The sequence below is a fragment of the Daktulosphaira vitifoliae genome, unplaced genomic scaffold (assembly GCF_025091365.1).
Source record: "Daktulosphaira vitifoliae isolate Bord-2020 unplaced genomic scaffold, ASM2509136v1 Scaffold_3, whole genome shotgun sequence".
NCBI classification, from domain to species: Eukaryota; Metazoa; Arthropoda; class Insecta; order Hemiptera; family Phylloxeridae; genus Daktulosphaira; species Daktulosphaira vitifoliae.
The window spans coordinates 19,585,733-19,607,098 of NW_026099574.1; the positions used below are offsets into that span (position 1 = coordinate 19,585,733).

Here is a 21,366-nt window from a genome sequence, read left to right on the forward strand (position 1 = left end):
GTATATGAAATTTACACAATAATTATCCGAACTAAGTTTATTATGAGCTAATAACATTTTTAGTTTTTTCATAAGCGGATTGAGCCATTTTCAAAGAATCACGGACTTGTCTTTCGATCATTCATGTATCTATTCCGGTTGTTACAACAGAGACAAGACCATCATTTTGTACTCAAGGCATCTTTCCTAGAAATATACAATGAAAAAGTAATGTATTGTATCATATTATAATTTTATATTCTATCAAATCATTTTTTAGGCATTTATCAATCGAATGTAGTTCGTTGACCTCTGTTTTTTCCCTTGCTATATTTTATATGTATTATGTTCATATAAGCGATAAAGTACTTAATAGTAATATTGGTACTTGGTAATAGTTGCGTGTAAATATGAACTATATAACTTGTATCGATGTTATTGAAATTTTTTTATTGTGTTAAATAAATCCTTTTATTTTAATAATTTATTAAAATAAAACTGGCATATAAATATATTTACTTCAGGGAAATATACAGTATATTTTTATGAATAGGTTATCGATTTACTGAATCCGGGCACTGCCAGGAAACCATTAGATGTTAGATGGTCAAGAAAATCACGTAATTTTTATGTAGATAATTTATTTATGGTAGATTGTGAAGAACTAGATGATTTACAAGCTGTACTAGAAGAAGGTAAATAAAATAACTTAATATGTAACTAAAACTTAAACATTAGATGATTGTTTTAATTATTTAAAATAGTTATAATGATAAAATTACATACTTCAAATTGTCCCTAACAAATTTTATTTATGTATTAGAGAACATATTAAGTTGTAAAATATCACATTTTATGTAAATAAATTATTAAAAATTGTTAATTAGGAAAAATAAATCTTTCTAATAAATTATAACCAATAACTGAAGTTTATAGATAATACTAATTCATACATAAATCGATATTATTAGTATTAAAAGAAAACTATTGTGTAATAACATACATATTAACATTGTAAATAATGACGTACTATTCCAATTTATTGATTTCAAAAAATTCTTAGTCTCAGAATGTAGATAATCTTTGATTATTGTTTTATATGAGTTTAAAATGACCCAGAAAATGATAAATCTCATAAAAATGAGCATCGACACACTTAAATTAAGGTTAAATTAGGACTCAATCTCAAATATAGTTCACGTAATAATGAAGTTGAGATAAGCCTTGTCTTCAATCAATATAGCCCTTGAGAAAGTTATAATGGAAATATCAATAGATCAAGAAGGTGTAAGACTAAGAGAAACAAACAATGTAATCTTAGCATATATTGACAACATAGTTTTGCTGATGTAAAATAAAAAACAACTCGATAGAAAAGTTTTAGAAGCTGTGAAATGTATAACACTGACTATAGATATATACAGAAAAAACAAAATACATGGTAGTCCAAAAAAGTACCTTCAGATACTTAAAATAGTTGATTGAAAGTTGTAAACTTAATACAGTAAAATAGTTCAAATACCTAGGTGCTATTTCAATACACCACAATGAAATAAATAGGTAAGTGAAGGCGAAAATTCAAACTAAAATACTTTCTGTTGAGTTGTCAAATTGTACTACATTTGAGATTGAATCCTACTTTAACTTTAATTTAAGTGTGTCTATGATCATTTTCATGAGACCTATCAACTTCCGAGGAATTTCAAACTGTTTTAACCTCAACGGTAGTCCCAAAAGATCTATTTCGCCCATAGTTTGATTCTATTAAGTGGGCAATAAGACAAAATCTTGTATGCAAAAATATTCCTTCGTAATTATTACATGACTGCCTGTTCCTTTTTTATCAATGAGATACACCAGCGCCGTTCTCATTCTTTCGATATCACTTCTTTTTGCCATATTAGATCAACTGACTAATGTATACACTAAACTAAATCACGACCCATTGTTTTCAATAATTCCCCTGTTATTTTATATTCATAGGAGTCCTGTGATTTTTTAAGTTTATGATTTGTTTCATAATTTCCTCTATTGTATGCTAAAAGTATTCTACTATATTCAAAGTCTATTTAATAAGATGTATATGGGGTATATTTTTCTTCATTTTGTGTATCATTTAACCATTTTTCGTAGTTCTAATGCATCTTCACATATCTGGTTGAACCAATCTGCCGTTACACTACAACTGTTTTCATTGTTGCTTTCTAAATTACATTCCTTATGTTTGATCACATTATTTCTATGTCATCATTATTAATACTGAAGTGTTATTGATTTTTTTTCACTTCACTTAATATGTTTGTATAAAATGTTTCACAGACTATCGGATCACCTAATTGTTAGATGTCAAATGTTAGATGGCGGCTAGCTTTTCTAACGATTTTAGATTTTTTTCAATATTTGTATTATAATATTGAAATATAGAATATTTCAATATTCTATCAATATATTCTTTCAATATAATAATTGAAAAAAAGTCTAAAGTAAAATTATTTTACTTTAGGATACCTGGAACAAAAAATTATTTCGGACCTCAATGTGCACCATGGAATGTTCTATAATGTATATCTTGAACGTAATTACTAAATTTCAAATTTACTAATACGTGGTATATTTGATTGACATATTGACCATTTGGAAATCTTCGTGTCTTTTTATAGACGGCATTATGTGGAAATATTATGCTTTCTATCTATAATCTTTTTTCGATTGATAAATCAATCAATCTACATCCCATTATTTTACAAAGTCCGATACAAGCTATGTATGCCTATAATCGATCTATAACATTCTGCTTTGTCGATATTAGCGTTTAAGTCTCCAAGTAAAATTATTATGTAACACGTTTTAACTTTTAATCTTCTAAACTGTTTTCCAATGGTGAATATAACTCTTTCTTTTGCTTATCGCTTTTCTTTTCCGTGGTGATATGAGCATAACAAACACTATCTTAAACCATTTAGCTTCTAATATTAACACTGCCAACCTAGAGTTAATTATCTTGAAGTATTTATTGCAGCTACTAAATTTTTCCTTACCACAAAATCACTACTTGCTTGTTTACAGTTATCACGTTGTCCATAAAATATTGCAGAATTTCCACTCCATCTTATTACTTGTAATGCTAATATTTTTAAATTAAAACTCTCAGCTTCTTTTACTTAGGTTAGAGCTGCTCCTGGATGATAAAGTGTACGTTCGTTCCAAGTCCCAAAACAAAGTTGATTTAAATTTTTTCCCAGGCAATTTGTTAGATTCCTCAACTAAGTCCTTTTTTCTAGAACTGATTGTTAGCCCCATACTCAAATACCAAATTAAAGAGACAATTCGGGCCAACTAATTAATGTAAGCCGTGATTCGGGGATCCGGGTTTGCTAAGTCAAAACAAATAATTCCCTTTAGTGCTCCTCTGAGGAAATTCAGAGTATTCCAGAGTCATATTAATCATAATATATCATAAACACCATGCCTAAGACTATGAAGTGTTTGGGTCAGTCTACATACGGCTAACAAAGTGAGAATTTTTATGGATAACTTTTTATTTATACTTAGGCCTTACATTTAACTTAATGCAAACCCTGAAATATTCTAGGCATTAATAAGAACTAACTATTTCATTTACTATACTTGTTAATAGGACAATTCCCAATTTTATTAATTTGTTAGTTTTCTACCATCTATTTATTACTTTGAATGAAATATTTGTTTATTAAATTAATATTCAATATATTGTTTTGTACATTGATTTAAACTATCAATTTTTAAACATTACTTTAATTAGTTAAAATATGTATGTGGCAGGTATGAAAAATAGAACTGTCGGAAGCCACAATATGAATGACTGCTCCAGTAGAAGCCACACAATGTTAACAGTATACATAACATCTGAACAACAAGTGATCATTTTAATTATAATTTATTTTACATAAATTAATCATTATTATTGTTAATAGACTATATTATTAATAATTTAGTCAATTGTTATATCTCAACAATTTTTAATATATAACTTGTAGAAACCATTTTATTTTAAGTTTTATTGTACCTGTATTCTGCAGATACACAGTAGTTTCTTTATTGTCTATACAATGTGTAGACAAAACATTAAAAGTTATGTAATAAAAAAGAAAGATTATTTACAAATATACTAAATAACTTTCTAAAACAATGTGTTAACAAGATATTATTAAAATAAATAATGTGCTTCCTGGAAATACTAATATTCAATAAACATTCACACATATATTTCGTTTTTTCATATTATTAATTTCACTATGAATGCTTTTTAAAGTGTCAAAACATATTCATTATAATTTCAAAATATAATAAAATTCACAAAGACAAAATAACATGTCATTCATAAACATATATTGTTATAATATACTAAATTATTATTTAATCACTTTCGACATTTGGTTGAGTGTTAAACATACATTTTTATCTATTTAAATTTTAATAAACAGTTTATCTAAATATATATTTTAATAAGTTGTAATTAAAAAATAATATAGAAACATTCTTTTTAGAAATATTTAAATCAAACAATACTTTTTTTATAAATAACTATATGTTTATACAGCATAATTATTAATTGCATTATTATTCAATAGATAAGGATTGTTTCTGTCTCCTTAATTATGATAAGATGAAATATAAATTTTAGTTATTGTGTTTTCATTATTTAGAAACAACTTAATTAAAACTGACCCAAGTAAATAGAACAATAACACCCAAGAAACAAAACCTAATTAATTGAAGTATACCATTATTAAATCATTAATTAATATTTTTTTTTAGATATCTGAGGATGGTGTATTTATAACAAAACAAGGTAAAATAAATTTTATAGACTTAGCTGGCAGTGAAATGACTAAAAAAACAATGAGTGAAGGAAAAACTTTAGAAGAAGCAAATAATATAAATAAAAGTTTAATGGTATTAGGTAAAAACATAATTTATTAAAATTAAAATTAACTAAACATAAATACTATTTAAGTAAAATATTAGGACTGTGAGTGATCAAATGAATTTTAAAAACATATTACTTTAATGAACCAAATAATTTTGAAAAGTTTTAATTTTACCAATTTATCAATGAATTAATTGATAAACAGTGTAAATAAGGTTTAATAAAAAAAATTAATCAATTAAATTTTTTTTTACTTAAGAAATATTAATATATACAAGTACTGTGAAATATTTGATTACATATAATATCTATTTCATAACGTGTATTTTTTTTGAACATTTTTCCATGATACCAATAATTAAATTTCATATTAATTTGATTTTATTATTTAATTCTTCAAAAAGTTTTTAAAATTTAAATTAAAAACATTTTACTTTTTTTAAATTTTTGTATATACGAAATTATATAGATGCCTATAACAATTTATTAAAACTAGGCAACTTTTATTTAAATTTTTTATGTTAAATTATTAAAACTTAGAAAATTAGAAATCAATAACATGTCTTTAAGTAAAAATAATATAACCCTGGGGTGTTGACCTTTACTAGTCGTTGAATTAATAATGAGGCTTTTTTCTTTATTTCACAAAAAAAAAAAGAATTACTGACCAACCGATCGATTTACACTTAACCTGTATAAAAACATGTGTCATTATAGAATGGCATACCAAACTAACAGCATAGAGACCGTTAACTTATTAGTAGAGGAAACGTTAAAAAATATATCAAAGCGCAAACCATCAGTCACGCTAACAAACTTTTTTTTCTTCTTAAGGTTATTGTATAGCATCATTAAGTGACCCAAAAAAACGCAAAGGTCATATACCGTACCGAGATAGCAAGCTTACAAAACTATTATCCGACAGTTTAGCTGGCACTGGAGTTACACTTATGGTAAATACTGATCTTTTTAACACTCTTTCGTGATACTATTTACTAATTAAGTATTTCATCAATATATTATATTATACTTTTACATAAAAAAAATAACCTCCTTTTCTAAAAAATAAAAGGTAAAAATTACATGGAAATTTTATTGACTTTTGACTCTTATATTTGTTATTATTATTATGCCCGTATGTATATCATTTAATAGGGTTGCATCAATAAGTTATCAAAGAGCGTTTATTTGTTTTTAAACTACTAAAAATTCTACTGTGTACGTTTACAAAGTGTATCATTGCCGTATATGCTTATTTATTGTTTTTAGTTGTAAATAAAAACGCTTTATTTCCGATTTTATAAAACGTATATATTTCAAAATGGGTTCAGGTGTGTAAACATATTCACTTGTTTACAAAAATACAAAACAGTACACAAGTAATAGCACGTGCACATTAAAAGAATAAAATATTTTTAGTTACCCGATTTTAAGAAAAAAATTATTTTATCCATTTTATTATTTTTATATTACAGATAGCTTGTGTTTCACCAGCACGTTCAAATACTAGTGAAACCTTAAGCACATTAAGGTATGCAGCTCGTGCAAAAAAAATCAAAGCCAAACCCGTTATAGTAATGGTAACGATGCTTTTGATAAAACGTCATTTATCACTTAACTGATTACATTTAAAACAAATTTTAACTTGTTTTGTCATAATTATTTCTATATTGTTTTTACATTCTTACATTTATGTAATAATCCTTACTAGTCTATTAGATTCCATAGTTGGGCTATTTACACTGAACATAAAACTATCAACTCTCAATAAAAAAAATACAAATAGTTTAAGATTTAATAATGTACTCATCTAAGTACAAATAGTATATGGAAGGCCTTATGAGATGTAGCCCAAATGTTACAATAAATTTATATTTTTTATCACTCCAATAAACTCAAAATATGCTACTGTTATATTCATATTACAAAATTTTGGTTTTGGAATCTATGTTAATAAACTAATCTTATTTGATTAATTTCATATCAATAAACACATCCTTCAATTGTTTGTAACAAATATTATTCGTAACAGTGAACATTTTAGCTTCGATGCGAAGCTGAGAAGGTATTGGTTTTACTAAGATGTGTTTATTTTTTTATTTATTTATTTTTTTTTTTGTGTCTGATACCACTTTTTCTCAGCTCTCACCGAACAGATTTCTTTCAACGATACGTCAAAAGATCACAAATCGTATCTAGTCAAAGACATTACCATCAAAAATTTAAAAAATTTCCCTATATACGAGGGGGGTTCAAATCTAAAAATACATGTAGAAAGTAGAACTTTTTCAACTTAACTTTTGAAAGTGTTCCGGAAAGTCTGACACTTTTATATATATCTTAAATTAAAGCTAATGTAATGTACTTTATTATGGAAAAAAAAAATTTAACCTCTGGACTTGTCTTCGTGGTGAAAATGGCTACCGAATGCTATTTTTGTGTGAAAATTCTCGATTTTATTTTTTACATTTTTAACTTTATTATGCTATAACTTTTTGAAAAATATATGGATTAATACAATTTTTTTATGAGAAATAATATTTTTTAATAATCCCTTTTTCATTCAACATACTTTATCTTAATCAGAATATTAATAAGGAACTAGCAGATCATGTAGCTTTTGGAATAATACACCTATTTTTTTAAATTAAACACTATCTAAAGTTTTGCATTGAAGCGTTTTTTTTATAGTGATATTAATCACTGTCAGATATCATTATACTTGATCCAACTATGCCACGTCACCACTGTGCTGTGACCCCCCGTGCTGGGTTTTTTTATAGGTGATTTTATCTATTTAATTAATAGCTTAAAAGTAATTTTGAAAGTTTTTAAAATTAGCAGAAATAATTTGTTTGGCGTAATGATTTAAAAAATAAAAATACAAATTTAACACCTTTCCGAAATCCTATTAAATTATTATTTAATTTACATAAAAATGACAGTTGTTTTGAATTTTATGATATATTAAAATTTATTTTTATAGCGCTTAATAGTTCGGATTATCATCGAATTTTATTATTTTTAACTTTATTGGTTATCTTTAGTTTAAAAAATTAACAATATTTATTTTTTAAAAAATTTAAAAAAAAATCCTATTTGTGTGTAATTGGTATAGTTATATCGTTCGAATGAAATCACCTGACTAATTAAAATTATCAACAATTTATAAATTTATTAGACACTTTGTAACTATTAAGAAACAAAATATTTAAATTTAAAAACTCTACTTATTATTAGTCCGTCGATCTTATCAAAATTAATAAACTGAATTAACGAAAAACAAAACAAAAAAAACAAATTTTTAAATATTATATAAAATATCGATTATCTATAAACAAATTATGGGTTAAATTAATCTGTTCAAATTTAATGGATTGAATAATGTATTTTTCATTCTTATTTTATATGTCTAACTAAAAACTTATTCCAAAAATCAAATTATCTTTTTATAGTTTTATTCAATTCCAGGTTAAATATTATACATAAGAGTTTGAATAAACAAAACTATTTACTAATTTAAAAAATAACAATAACTACAAGCATATTTACTATTCTTCTTCCTCACCTTAATCTCAACTACTTGAGTTCGACCACCCTTATCCTAAACTTCCACTTGACACAAGGTGAATATTTAAATTAATTTTTATTTTAAAAATAATAATATTTTATTGTAATTGTGTCATATACATTATGTAAAAGAAAATGAATATTATTCTGTTTAAAAAGATACAGAAAACATAAATAAAAAAGGAAGCTTTATTTTCAATAATTATTGCGTTTCATTATTGTTTACTGCTAAATATGTAGCCCCTATTGTAAACTAATTATCATCAACCTAACTTGATTCAGAACACCTGCTCTTCGGAAAGCTAAATGCGTCATTTTCTGAATAGTTCTAGTGTAATTAATTTTAATGAGTACTTAATTTTTTACACAAGGTCTTAGACAAACTTCGTAAACGTACTCGTACTTGAATTCATAATTTAATTATTTAATTTTTAATGATAAATATAATTGAAGTACTAGTTGAGTAAAATAATAATTATGCAATTATTGATGTAGTTTTTATTATTTTGATAGCAGTTATAATAATTGAAACAAAATTTAGCTGTTAAGTAAAAATACGAATTTAAAAAATGTAAAATATATATAATTTTTTTTTACAATTAATTTTGCTTGTTAATCGAATTTTTGAAAACAAATAATCTCTATAGTTACTTAAAATAAGATTTATATTTCTTTTTTATTTAATGCAAGTTTCTTATCTATGCAACTTAAAGATTACTTTTTCGAAATTAGTTTTTGATCTATCCATAAAAAATACTTAAAACAATTGTCTTGGTATTATAAAAAAAAATTCTTCAAAAAAAAAAAATTAATATTACAACTACACGTTATGATTTTTTTGAACAACATAAATAAAAAAATGTAATAAATCAGACAGTGTCTTAAAAAAAGGTTTGATTGCTAATTAACTGAAATAGTTACTTATTATAATAATTAGTAATAATCAGGTATTTATGTATAAAAAAATAACCTTAATCAATTTAGGTTAAAATGAACTTTAACAACACATCAGCAGACGAAATCATAGGTGAAACTAAAAATATTACTGAATATCAATATATTATAGAATACTATTAGCTATCATTAAACAGAATATAGATTTGAATATTTCAATAGTAATGTCTATTTAAATTGCATTGATCGATACATTTTCAATAAGTTATAGCAATATAAAGTTAAAAATAAAAAATATAAAATCAAGAATTTTAACGGAAAAATAACATACTTTTGAATACAGTAGCCATTTTTACCATGAAGACAAGTATAGAGGTCAATTTTTTTTCTATGATAAAGTATATTACATTAGCTATAATTTAAAATATATATAAAAGTGTCAGACTTTCCGGAAAACTTTCAAAAGTTAAGTTGAAAAAGTTAATATTTTGTGAAAAGTTGTCATTTTAAATCCCCCTCTGTGGGCAGGTAAAGGGGCAAATTTATAAGAAATATATACTAAATGATAAGTACAGACATCATGCATATATAAAAAAAAAAGTTATATTAATTTGATCATTTTTAAAAAAGTTATGGCAGTTTTAAGTAAAAAAATTGAAAAAATATCGAAAATTAGCCATGTTTATATTTGTAATTTTTTTGGAGAATGCCCCCATTTACGGGGAACGAGGGAATTTTTTTTAATTTTTGAGGTTAATGTCTTTGACTATATACGATTTGTGATCTTTTGACGTATCGTTGAAAGAAATCGGTTCGGTGGGAGCTGAAAAAAAGTGGTAACAGACACACAAAAAATAAATCACATCATAGTAAGACTAATACCTTCAAAGATAAAAATACACAAAAAAAGAGAAATACCTGAGATATTTATAAAAGAAATTAATTTTTTTTATTCGTTTATTTTTAAAAAAGTTATTGCAGTCTATAAAAAAAGAAGTTAAAAAAAGTAAAAATTTAACAATTTTAAAAATTGTTAACTTTTCGGTGATTTCCCCCATTTACAAGGAATGATAGAATTCTTTTCAATATTTATAGGCAAAGTTCAACTAGATATGATTTATGATCTTTTAGTGTATTGTTGAAAAAAACAGGTCCGTTGAGAGCTGAGAAAAAGTAGCGACAGACACACAAAAATTTATTCTCATTTTGCTGGACTATCATACATCATGTTAGAGATTTAAAAAAAAGATTTTAAATCATACTACACAGATTGCTTATCTCATCAACCATCTTATCTTTTATCTCAATTTATCTCATATTTAAGTTAATTATACTTCATTAATGTTATTGAGCACAATTTCAATTATAACGAATTAAATTTTTTTTTAGCTAAACTAAAGATTTATTTCAAATTTTTTATTCCAAACCTTTTTTTAAAATGTTTAAATGTTTATAAATAAACAGCAATTCTCATAGATGTTATCCTATAGATGTCAAGAGTGAATTTAATATATTACTACAATAATACAAAACATCAAAAGCTTTTTATAATGTTATTTTATACTATACTGTAAACTTATTAAATATATAAAGTTATTAAATATTATACTATATTTTTTACTGTTGAACTGTATCACTTAAAAGTATTAGCAATTCAAAGATAAAACTATATTAGTTTACCTAAAATAACACAATTTTTAATTTATTAAAATGTTTTCTTAGTAATTTGAATTGTATTATACTATTAAAGTTCAAAGAAAAATGTTGAAACTTCTTATATGTATGGATATATTGTTTATAATTTCTATTAATATACATAGAAACTATACTAAAGTTATTATTGCGTAATAATTTATAGGACCCTCGAGAGTCACTGATAGTGAGTCTGAGGCGAGAGGTAGAAGCACTTCAAAACGAAAATGATCATTTACGAAAGGTTTTAGATATTAACAAAGCATCAGTTACCAAAATTAATAGTAAGTGTTCATTTTAATATTATTACCATTCAAGAAAAATAATTATTTTTGGATAAAGCTTTCAATTATTGAAAGCTATAGATTAAAACACAATCACAAACATTTTATTGGTTTATTTTTAAAACACTCTATTTTTTATACCAAGAAAATTTCTCCAATGAATCACGCTACCACATTACTGTCATTTTCATTCGTATGTATTATATTCCTTAAAGGTAATAAAGAACATTTCAAAGTCAATTATGTAATTCTGCTTTGTTACAGAGCTATATTTTACCGTAAAACATCAATATTATTTTATCTGTTGTTAAATTTAATCTAATTACCTCAAAAATTATAATGTTAGTCAATATGCAAACCATGAGATTGAAATCAACCAACAGCGTTGAGAGTTAACATGTCTATTTATTAAGTAAAATCCAGTATTTCAAAATTAAAGAGAGATAACATGTATACCTTAATTCATTTTTCTAATTCTAGTTTTAAAAGCTTTAAAATATTTCAATAATATTTTAAATATATTAATATTTTTGTAGAAAAAATATGTCTGTTTATCAACAAAACATTAAAAATAATATTTTTAATCTTTTAAAGTTTGGGTTTGAAATTAAAAGTTATACAACTTTTCAGTGTGAATGTAACTTTTGTACGACAAAAAATTTAAAAAAATAGTTTGTAAGTCTACTAATATAATATTTTTTTATATTATTCTAAGCTGTAAAAATGCCACACAACATGGAAATGGATCGGTTGATACAAATGGACCCTAAAGAACTCGTAGATCTGGTCAAACACTATGCAAATGAGAATGAAGCGTTACGTAAGGAAAACGCTGAGCTGTTCAACTCCAGAGACCTAATGCAGAGGGATCACGAAATAGTTTGCCGGGAAAACGAACGTTTGTTAAAGAAACTTGAAGATGTCAACTCGTAAATACATTCACAAATAAAAATTGCAGTTTTTGTGATCGTCTTTACTTGTTATGCCTTTAAGTCTTTTTTTGTTGTGGTCTTCTCTGTTTAGTGACATGGCAATAAATCTTCGTGTACCTCTTTCGCTTGATTAATTTTTTTCCTTTTCTCCTTTATTTATTGTGTATTGTTATGTTTTTGTTGTTGTGATTTTTTTCTACAAAACACGTTCATGTATGTCTTTTAATGTTTACAACGTTACCAAATACTATAAATACTACAATAATAATAAAAATAATATTTACAAAATATTATAATATTGATGATCAAAACAACTTATTCCATAAAAAAAAATAGTAAGATAAGTATATAGAGTGTTCCTACATGTTCTGACATCTTTAATAACATTTAGAACCAATAAATACATTGCGTTACATTTTTTTTCATTACAATTGTGGACTACGTTTAAAGCAATATTGATTTTTATCATTAATATAAATACAATTTTTCATTTTATACAAAATATTTTGATAGGTTTGTAACAACTTTAGGATAAGTAATTAACAAGATTTATCCTTTAGTTGTTATTAAACTAAAAAAATTTGTTGTAAGAAGAATAATGCTAAAACAAGGGTTATTTTAAAATTTTGAAAAAATAATAAATAAAAACAAATAATAATAAAATGTTTTTAATGTAGTCTAAAACTGTCAAAATTATTTAAAAAATATTTACTGGTTTAAAAGTTTGAAAGATGTAAGAACATAGCGGGACACATTACACATACAAAAAAACAGATCTAATTTATAACTTTGACAACTTTTGATACAATTAAAATCTCGCTTAAAATTTTTTTTAACAATTTTCGAAATATATATCTTAAATTTGATATAAACCCATGACATTTTTTTGTAAAAAAAACTTCTTAAAAACTGCTATTTTAATTTTTAACTTTGAAAAATGAAAAAACTATATTCTTTTATTATTAAAATAAATAATAAAAAATGGCCTTTAATGAGTTTAAGGATACAAAAACCTGACACCCATCAAATAGATTTAAAGCCAACTCAACTGAAACCGAGACCATTTGACATAATAAAATCACAACTTTAACTAAGACTAGTTGAGGTATTACCAATGGGTAACTTCTTTCAACTATACTAACGCTATGTAAATTTATTTTAAACAAATGTTTTTTCTAATAAAATAAAAGACTGCATAAACTGTTAAAAAAAATTACATTGAAATTTTAATTATATTAAAAGTTATAAGAGTTGGCATTTAGATCTGTACCATTCTGCATATTCAAGGAGATATTTTTAACATAACCCAATCAATTACTTATAGAATAATAATAATTTAAACATTTTTTTTTTTTAATTTTTGGTTACTATTAATTACATATTATACTTAAATTATTATTTATGTCATAGTTTTCAAGTTCATCTCTTTGACTTTTTGTCAATTTTGTTTTTTTTAACATATATTTTTAATTTAATCAAATATTTGACTTCTTAATTTAATAGTTAATGGCATTTGAATTTTTAATAAATCTATTCGTTTATTAGATTTAAAATTTTGAGTGAAAATTGTACACGTGGTATTACAAATACAGGAAGCTAATCGGTTTTTTATGACGGCGATATTAGTTAGGCGCATTGTTATAGGTTTATAAATACACAAATTAGCAATACAGAAAGCATATCTATTGATAGTCATAATTGACAATAAACACTCTGTGACTATGATAGTAACGTCATAAAAATCCAATTAGCTACATGTATTTGTAATCTCTTGTGTATTATACTTGTATATTAGTTAAAAAATTTGAAATTTTAAAATTTTATTAAAATTCTTATGCCATTTACTATTAAATTAAAAACTCAAATATTTTATTAAATTCAAAATACGTGTTCCCATTTAAAAAAACAAAATTGATTTCCTTACAAAGCATAAGGGATGAACTGGAAAAGTATTACATAAATAATAATTCAAGAATAATGTGTAACTAAAGATAAGAAAAAAAAATGTTTAAATTATTTTTTTTTTTAAGTAATTGAGTGGGTTATGTTAAAAAATCACTCTGTATACAGAGTGGACCGGATCTAACTGACAACTCATATAATTTATGATCTACATAACATTAAATACTTTTTTTTAATCAATTTTTAAACTATAAGTCTATCATTAAAAATGTGTTTTGTGTTATTTTTTGCATTCACAAAAAATCATTTTTTTACTAAAATTTTTTTTAAGATTTAAAAATAATCATTTTATAAATAAGTTCTAAAGAAAAATGTTAGTATAAGAAACTCTTACTTTAATTAAAAACACAAAATGATAGATCACACTTTAATATTTTACACAGAATTTCGATAAAATATAAAAACTTGAGCCTTAGAAGAAATTTCCTGCAATAAAATGTATAAAAACAATTAATTTGTTTGTTTATACGATCATCGGGGATTAGATACATTTATGATGAATGAATTTACTTGCATTATAAAACTAAAGTCTTCATTTAACCTTTAGTTAAACGAATTTAATAAAATTGATTATTAGTATAAAAAATTAACGTAATTTTAATAATGTTATCAATTTGAGAACACTGCAAAAAATGTTTAAACTTAAAACGTTTAAATAGCATAATTCAATACTTACAAATATTAATGTTAATTTAATTAGAGTGTAATTCTATATGAAATGTATTAACATATTAAATACAAAAAAATGACAATTGATGATAACAAAAATTAGAGAAAACTGAGAAAATTAATGAATATTACATGGTATGTATTATTTAACACATTTTTTTATGTATCTATAAAAGTTATTATAGATTTAAATAAGAAATAACAATATTAATTAGATGTAACAAAAAAGTATTTACATCCTTGCACGTTAATTATATTAAATGTGTAAAAATCATAATGTAGCGCGTGTTCACATATTTTTTTTTATGCGACTACTTAGCTTTTAAATTGTATTTTGCACTAAGATTAAAATAAGGTATAATAATTACACATTACATTATTAACATGTTCAAGTTGTATAATATTCCTACTTTTTGGTAACAAAAAGAAACATTAGCACTTTACGTTACAAGGAATATCTGTGAGCACTACATAACACAAATTTAATTAAATTAGTTTTTATCATTGAAATTTAAAGCAAAAAACATTTATAGGGCTTGTATAAGATCTCCGATTATTCCAGCCCGTGGCCAATATGTAGATAATGTTGAGACGAATGCTGTCAAAAGTAATCTACTTACGGTAATTTAAATACAAGATAAAAATATAAACATTTTGTAATAATTTATTCAAAACAAATTTCGAAATCATTTTGCTTCATTAAATGAACATTATTAGAACTATGCTTCTGCATTATTTTATAATTTATCCAACGGCAGTATTTAATTTTAGTTTAAATTAAAACTATATTAAAAATATTAAATTCAAAAATCACAAAAAATGACAAAAAAATCGTACACATAATACACATGCTACACACACAATGTTTTTAGCATTGATAATGGTAACATATTTGCTGAAATACGTATAGTTGAGTTAAATATTTTGGTTTTAATTAATATGGTTTTAATTTTAAATAATATTAGCCACAAGTGATCAATTTGTATTATTAATAGTATTTAAATTTTAACTATTTTAATAAAAACATAATTAGAGATAAACTTCAACTTTTCTAGGTATAAAACTAATTACTTAATTTATTCTTTACTCACAAATAAATTGGATGTAAAAATAAGAAACTAATTATTTAACTATTCTTCAATTATACAACAATAATTTTCTAATTAAAACTTATTAGATTCATAGATTATTGGTTTACTAATGAAATTATTCAAGTACCACTCATTACGTAGTTAAAATAATCTTATGGTACATTTTTATTAGTTAGCATAATAATATTTAGATACAAAAACTAAATTGATTAAACAAAAAAAATGTATGAATTTGTGCTAATAAAAATATTAACTTTATTTATTAAAAATATCAATATTAGAACACTTTTTAATATCCTATTTTCTTAAAGTTCCCTAGGAAAAATAAATTGCGTCTAAAACTTAATATGTCAAAATAAAGGGAGAAAAAATTAGGCTAAAATTTTATTATTCAGTTGTAATGAAAATTTTGATTGTGAGCTTAGAAATTACTGTAAGAAAAAAAATTATTTACATTTGACCAATTATTTAAAAAAGTTACCTTATGATTAAATATGCTCACAAAAATCTATTAATCATCAATTAAACTTCAAGTTGATTTAGTAATTTTACTTATTAAATGATTTCAATTTTCAATAAAAACTTTTGTTCAAATAAAAAAAAATAAAGACTCGTTACTCATAGGTGTACTTCATGTTATACTTCTAGTTATACAAGTCAATAGCATACAGAATTTAGACCCCTGAGAAATTTAGAACTCGTAATGCACCCTTGTGACTACTTTATATTAGCCTAAACAAAACTATTCACAAAACAAACATTTTTATCAAAATAGAACTCAAAGGGTCTAACCTAGACAAAACTCATTTCCCTAAACGAAACACTATTGCAAAACATAAATACGTATAGTTATTTGCCTATTTTTTTTACGTTTACACTGTAATATGCACTAATAGTTTAAGCCATAATTTTTCAGATTTCCATAAACATCATTAAGTTAAGCAATAAAATATAATTATTATTTGTAATAATATATCTTTAAAAAAACTACTCAAAAATAAATAATTCTAAAGTACACCAAAAGTCAATAATTTTTATTGTATTACAACATATATAAAGTAATTTTGATGCCCATAAAAATATTTTTACTCGTTTTTTTTAGTGTCGTTTAAAGACACTAAAAGTATTTCAGATATTTACATGATGTTTAAAGTTTTTACAATCTAAACTAAAAAAAAGATCAATTTGTATATAAACAGTATATTATTTTACTGCTGCACTTAAAAGTTTCGATACTTTATAGTTTAATTTTTAAAATAATGATCCTCAAATTGAAAGTTAAGTAACCTAAGAAAATTATACATTCTATTATTAACTTTGATCAATCGTTCTATTGAATATTTAGTAATAAACGATTATACGTTTAATTTCAAAAATTATGAATGAAGGAAAGTGTAATTATTTTATTTTAACTTCATTCATAATTGTTATTTCACTTGGCTATATTGTTTGTAGCTATGTGTTAAAACGCGTTTTATTATAAAATAATCACATCACTATTAATAGATAATGTTATGAAATTATTAGTAAAATATTTTTAACTTCTGTGCAATACAGTAAATCACAAAAAAAAACTAATGTTTATTTTTTTTATAAATGGTTGATTCTGTTTATATTTAACCAATAAAGTACATTTATGCAACAATAAATCAAATGTTTTATTAAATTTTTATTTCATAAAAATATTTTCAGATAAATCATCAAGATTCATACAAATTTTGAAAAATTTAATTTTTGCTTAAGTACTTCCAGGCAATATATTTAATAGCAGTATGTTTTGAAAATATAACAAGAAAACAGTTGTTCGTCAAATATTTTCTAAATTTCTTCTTTATTTTAAAGTTTATATAAACTTGCCAACGGTTTTAATGTAACTGATTTACTATTAATTCATTTAAATATTGCAAGTTGAGCATTTTTTTTAATTCTATACCCATTTCTAAAATTGAAGACTTTTTAAATTTTCTTCAATGATAATTTGAGTATTACAAGAAGATTTTAATATGTTTAAAAAATATTGAATAATAATAAACTAATACAAATATATGATCAACTTGAGGCTAATATTATTGAAATATATTTTTTAATCTCAACTATTCGTTTTAAATATCAATAATAATTTTAATTAAAACATTTCAAGTTTTTTAAATATTCATACATTTAAATCTAATTATTTTATTTCCTTTTACTTTTATTACATTAAATTTTTTATATAAAATGAATTAATATATAAAATCTATTTTTACAAATATGAAACAATAATATTTTCATATTTATTGTAGGAGAATCAAATGTCAGAAAGAACAGAAAGAGATTTACCGGCGGCCTACAAAAAAAAAACAGAAAAAAAAGGAATTAGAAAAACGTATTGAACATTTTTTTGATTATTATAATAGCGAATTTTATAATTTGATTTGGTTGTATTATTTATTTTTGGAATAAATAATATAGCTAGATTCATTGAAAATCGTGGAATAATATCCGCCAATAGTAAACCCAAATTATAAGATATGAAATATTAGGCTAAATATTAAGGTAAATATTATATTTTTTGTTATAAAAAGTAGAGGTAATATCATTTATTTTTTTTAATATCAAAATTACATAATCATTTTTAATAATCTTACATGTAACATTTTTGACATATAAATAATTTTTATTATCTTTATTAAATCAAAAGTTCACAAATCATATCTAATCAAAATCATTACCCTCAAAATTTAAAAAAATTTCCCTCGTTCCTCGTAAATGAGGGAAATCTCCTAAAAAATTACAAAAAGAAACATCACTAATTTTCGTCATTTTTCAATTTTTTTTAATTAAAACTGTCATAACTTTTTTAAAAATGACCAAACCAATATAATGTTTTTTTTTTAAAAGCATTGTATTTTTTTCTATCATTTCATATATATATTTTTTTTTAATTTGACTCTTTACCGCCCACAGGGGCGGATTTAAAATGAAAACTTTTTCACAAAAAAATACCTTTTGAAAGTGTTCCGGAAAGTCTGACACTTTTATAAATATTTTAAATTAAAGCTAATGTAATATACTTTATCATAGAAAAAAAAAATTTCGGACTTAATTTTGTCTTCACCGTGAAAATAGTTACCATAAATAGTTAAAATATTTTTTATTATGAAAAAAAAAAATTTGACCTCTGGACTTGTCTTTGTGGTGAAAATGGCTACCTAATGCAATTTTTGTGTAAAAATTTTCGATTTTATATTTTACATTATTAATTTAATAATGCTATAACTTATTGAAAAGTGTATGGATCAATACAATTTTTTTATGAGAAATAATATTTAAATCCCTCTTTCATTCGATATACTTAATATCTTAATATTATATCTATATTATATTATTATACTATATTATATCTTAATCAGGATATAAATAAGGAAATAGGAGATAATGTAGCTTTTGGAATAATCCACCAATTTTTAAAATTAAATACTATCTACAGATTTGCATCGAAGCGTTTTTTATGGTAGAGATTTTAATTACTCTCAGATATCATCTATACTTGTCCCAACTATGCCACGTCCACACTGTATCGCAACCCAACCCAATCGTTTTTATTAATTTAATCTCTCGTATCTTTTTCGTACCTTCCTCCTAATATCTTATCAGTCTAATTATTTTATCTTACCTGTTTTCAAAATTATCTCATTGACGTCGCAATGTTATCAGATTGGGTGCTATGTTACATTCTAGTGCTTATTGAGGTCGCTGAAACATTTATGCTATCCAAAATGTTCCATTGTAATGTCGAAAAGTTTACTTCTAAGTTATAGTAATATTAAGTTGAAAATATACAATTGAGTATTTTGGCACAAAACTAGCATATTTTTAAATACGATAGCCATTTCCATGAAGAGGAAAATTTCAGAGGTCAAATTTTTTCTAATAAAGTTATTACATAAACTATAATTTCAGATGTATGTAAATGTTTATTTTCAAAAATTGAGTTGAAAAAGTTGTTATTATCTGAAGCCTCTGTGGGCAAATAAAGGTTTAGATCTTCAAATTATATATACCAAATAATAGATAAATAAGGTATCAATATAAAATATTGTCTTTTTATTCATCCATTATTCAAAATGTTATGGAAGTTTAAAGTAAAAAAAGTTTTAAAAATGTCAAAAATTATGGATTTTTAAATTGTAATTTTTTGGAGATTCCGTTATTTACGGGAAACGAGGAGAAATTTTTCAATTTTAAGGACAATGTCTTTAACTAGATACGATTTGTGATCTTTTGACGTATCGTTGAAAATTATCGGTCGAAATAGAGCTGAGAAAAAGTAGTGACAAACACAAAAAAAATAAAATAATAATAATCACATCATGATAAAATTAAAACCTTCTCAGCTTAACATCGAAACTAAAAAAAGTCCTTGAATGATAAAATTAAATATGAAAAGAACAAATATTCGTGTTATATTTTTTTTTAATAAATTATGTTTATATTTGAAGTCCAGTGGTATAAATGGGGGGTCGTAATTACATCATATAACTACTCCCCCTTTACAAATTTTTTTTTTAAGAAGCCTTAATTATAAATGTTTTAACTACCAATGACTTAAATAAATTAAGGTAACAAAATGCATGGTGATTCTTTTAATAGCCAATCTTATCTTCATACGATTTCTCTTAAAATAATAATTATATTATGAAAATCTTTTTGGTATTTTTTAATTTTATATATTTCTCAATTTATTTATTATTAAGTTTTTTTTTTAATTCATCCCTTATTCCTCATAAGGATATCAACTTTATTTTTAGCACCACTGAAATCTCGACGAGATTTCTTCACAGAGCTTTAATGTGCGGAACATACATATCACACCGCTGCTCGCAGCCGACTGAGTGGGGTCTGGGGTCGTAGATGGAAGTGCTCACTGTCACCCTGACCCCATTACGCCCGCGGGTGATCGCTTCGTTCGAAGGTGTGGGAGAAGTTCAGTTACTTTTGGAATGGAATATTTTAGAATAATAGAATCACCCTGTATATATCATTTTTATAACTTTTATAAGATCTCCGTAGAAACTACAAAAACTATATTATTAAATATTTATTGTTTTTGGAATAATTCAATAATACCTTCTAAAAATTGAACACTATCTATAGATTTTTATTGAAGTGTTTTTTATGGTGATTTTAATTACTGTTAGATATCATCTATACTTTTCTTAACTATTTCATGACCTCACTGTGCTAGATTTTTTTTATTATCGGGTATGATTAAATTGAGTAGTTATTTTATAATATAAATTAAAAAAAAATACTACTTCAATAAACCAAAAAAATTCTCAAAATTATTTTTATTTTGGAAGATAACTAGTAGTAGTCAATGTTATATCAATCACTCCGTATAG

At 23.8% G+C, this 21,366-nt stretch overlaps 1 protein-coding gene across 2 annotated transcripts in view; it reads left to right on the forward strand.

The window, feature by feature from the left end:
• LOC126901603 (kinesin-like protein KIF12) overlaps positions 1–21,366 on the forward strand; it is a 31,823-nt gene that overhangs the window by 9,298 nt on the left and 1,159 nt on the right. For both annotated transcript variants that reach the window (XM_050678190.1, XM_050678191.1), the window contains 10 exons: positions 64–207; positions 533–674; positions 3,781–3,875; positions 4,777–4,921; positions 5,723–5,841; positions 6,364–6,468; positions 11,211–11,328; positions 12,044–12,257; positions 15,425–15,512; positions 18,265–18,347. In XM_050678190.1, the coding sequence (XP_050534147.1) occupies positions 64–207; positions 533–674; positions 3,781–3,875; positions 4,777–4,921; positions 5,723–5,841; positions 6,364–6,468; positions 11,211–11,328; positions 12,044–12,257; positions 15,425–15,512; positions 18,265–18,347 (1,253 nt within the window). The remainder of the gene's footprint in view (positions 1–63; positions 208–532; positions 675–3,780; positions 3,876–4,776; positions 4,922–5,722; positions 5,842–6,363; positions 6,469–11,210; positions 11,329–12,043; positions 12,258–15,424; positions 15,513–18,264; positions 18,348–21,366) is intronic.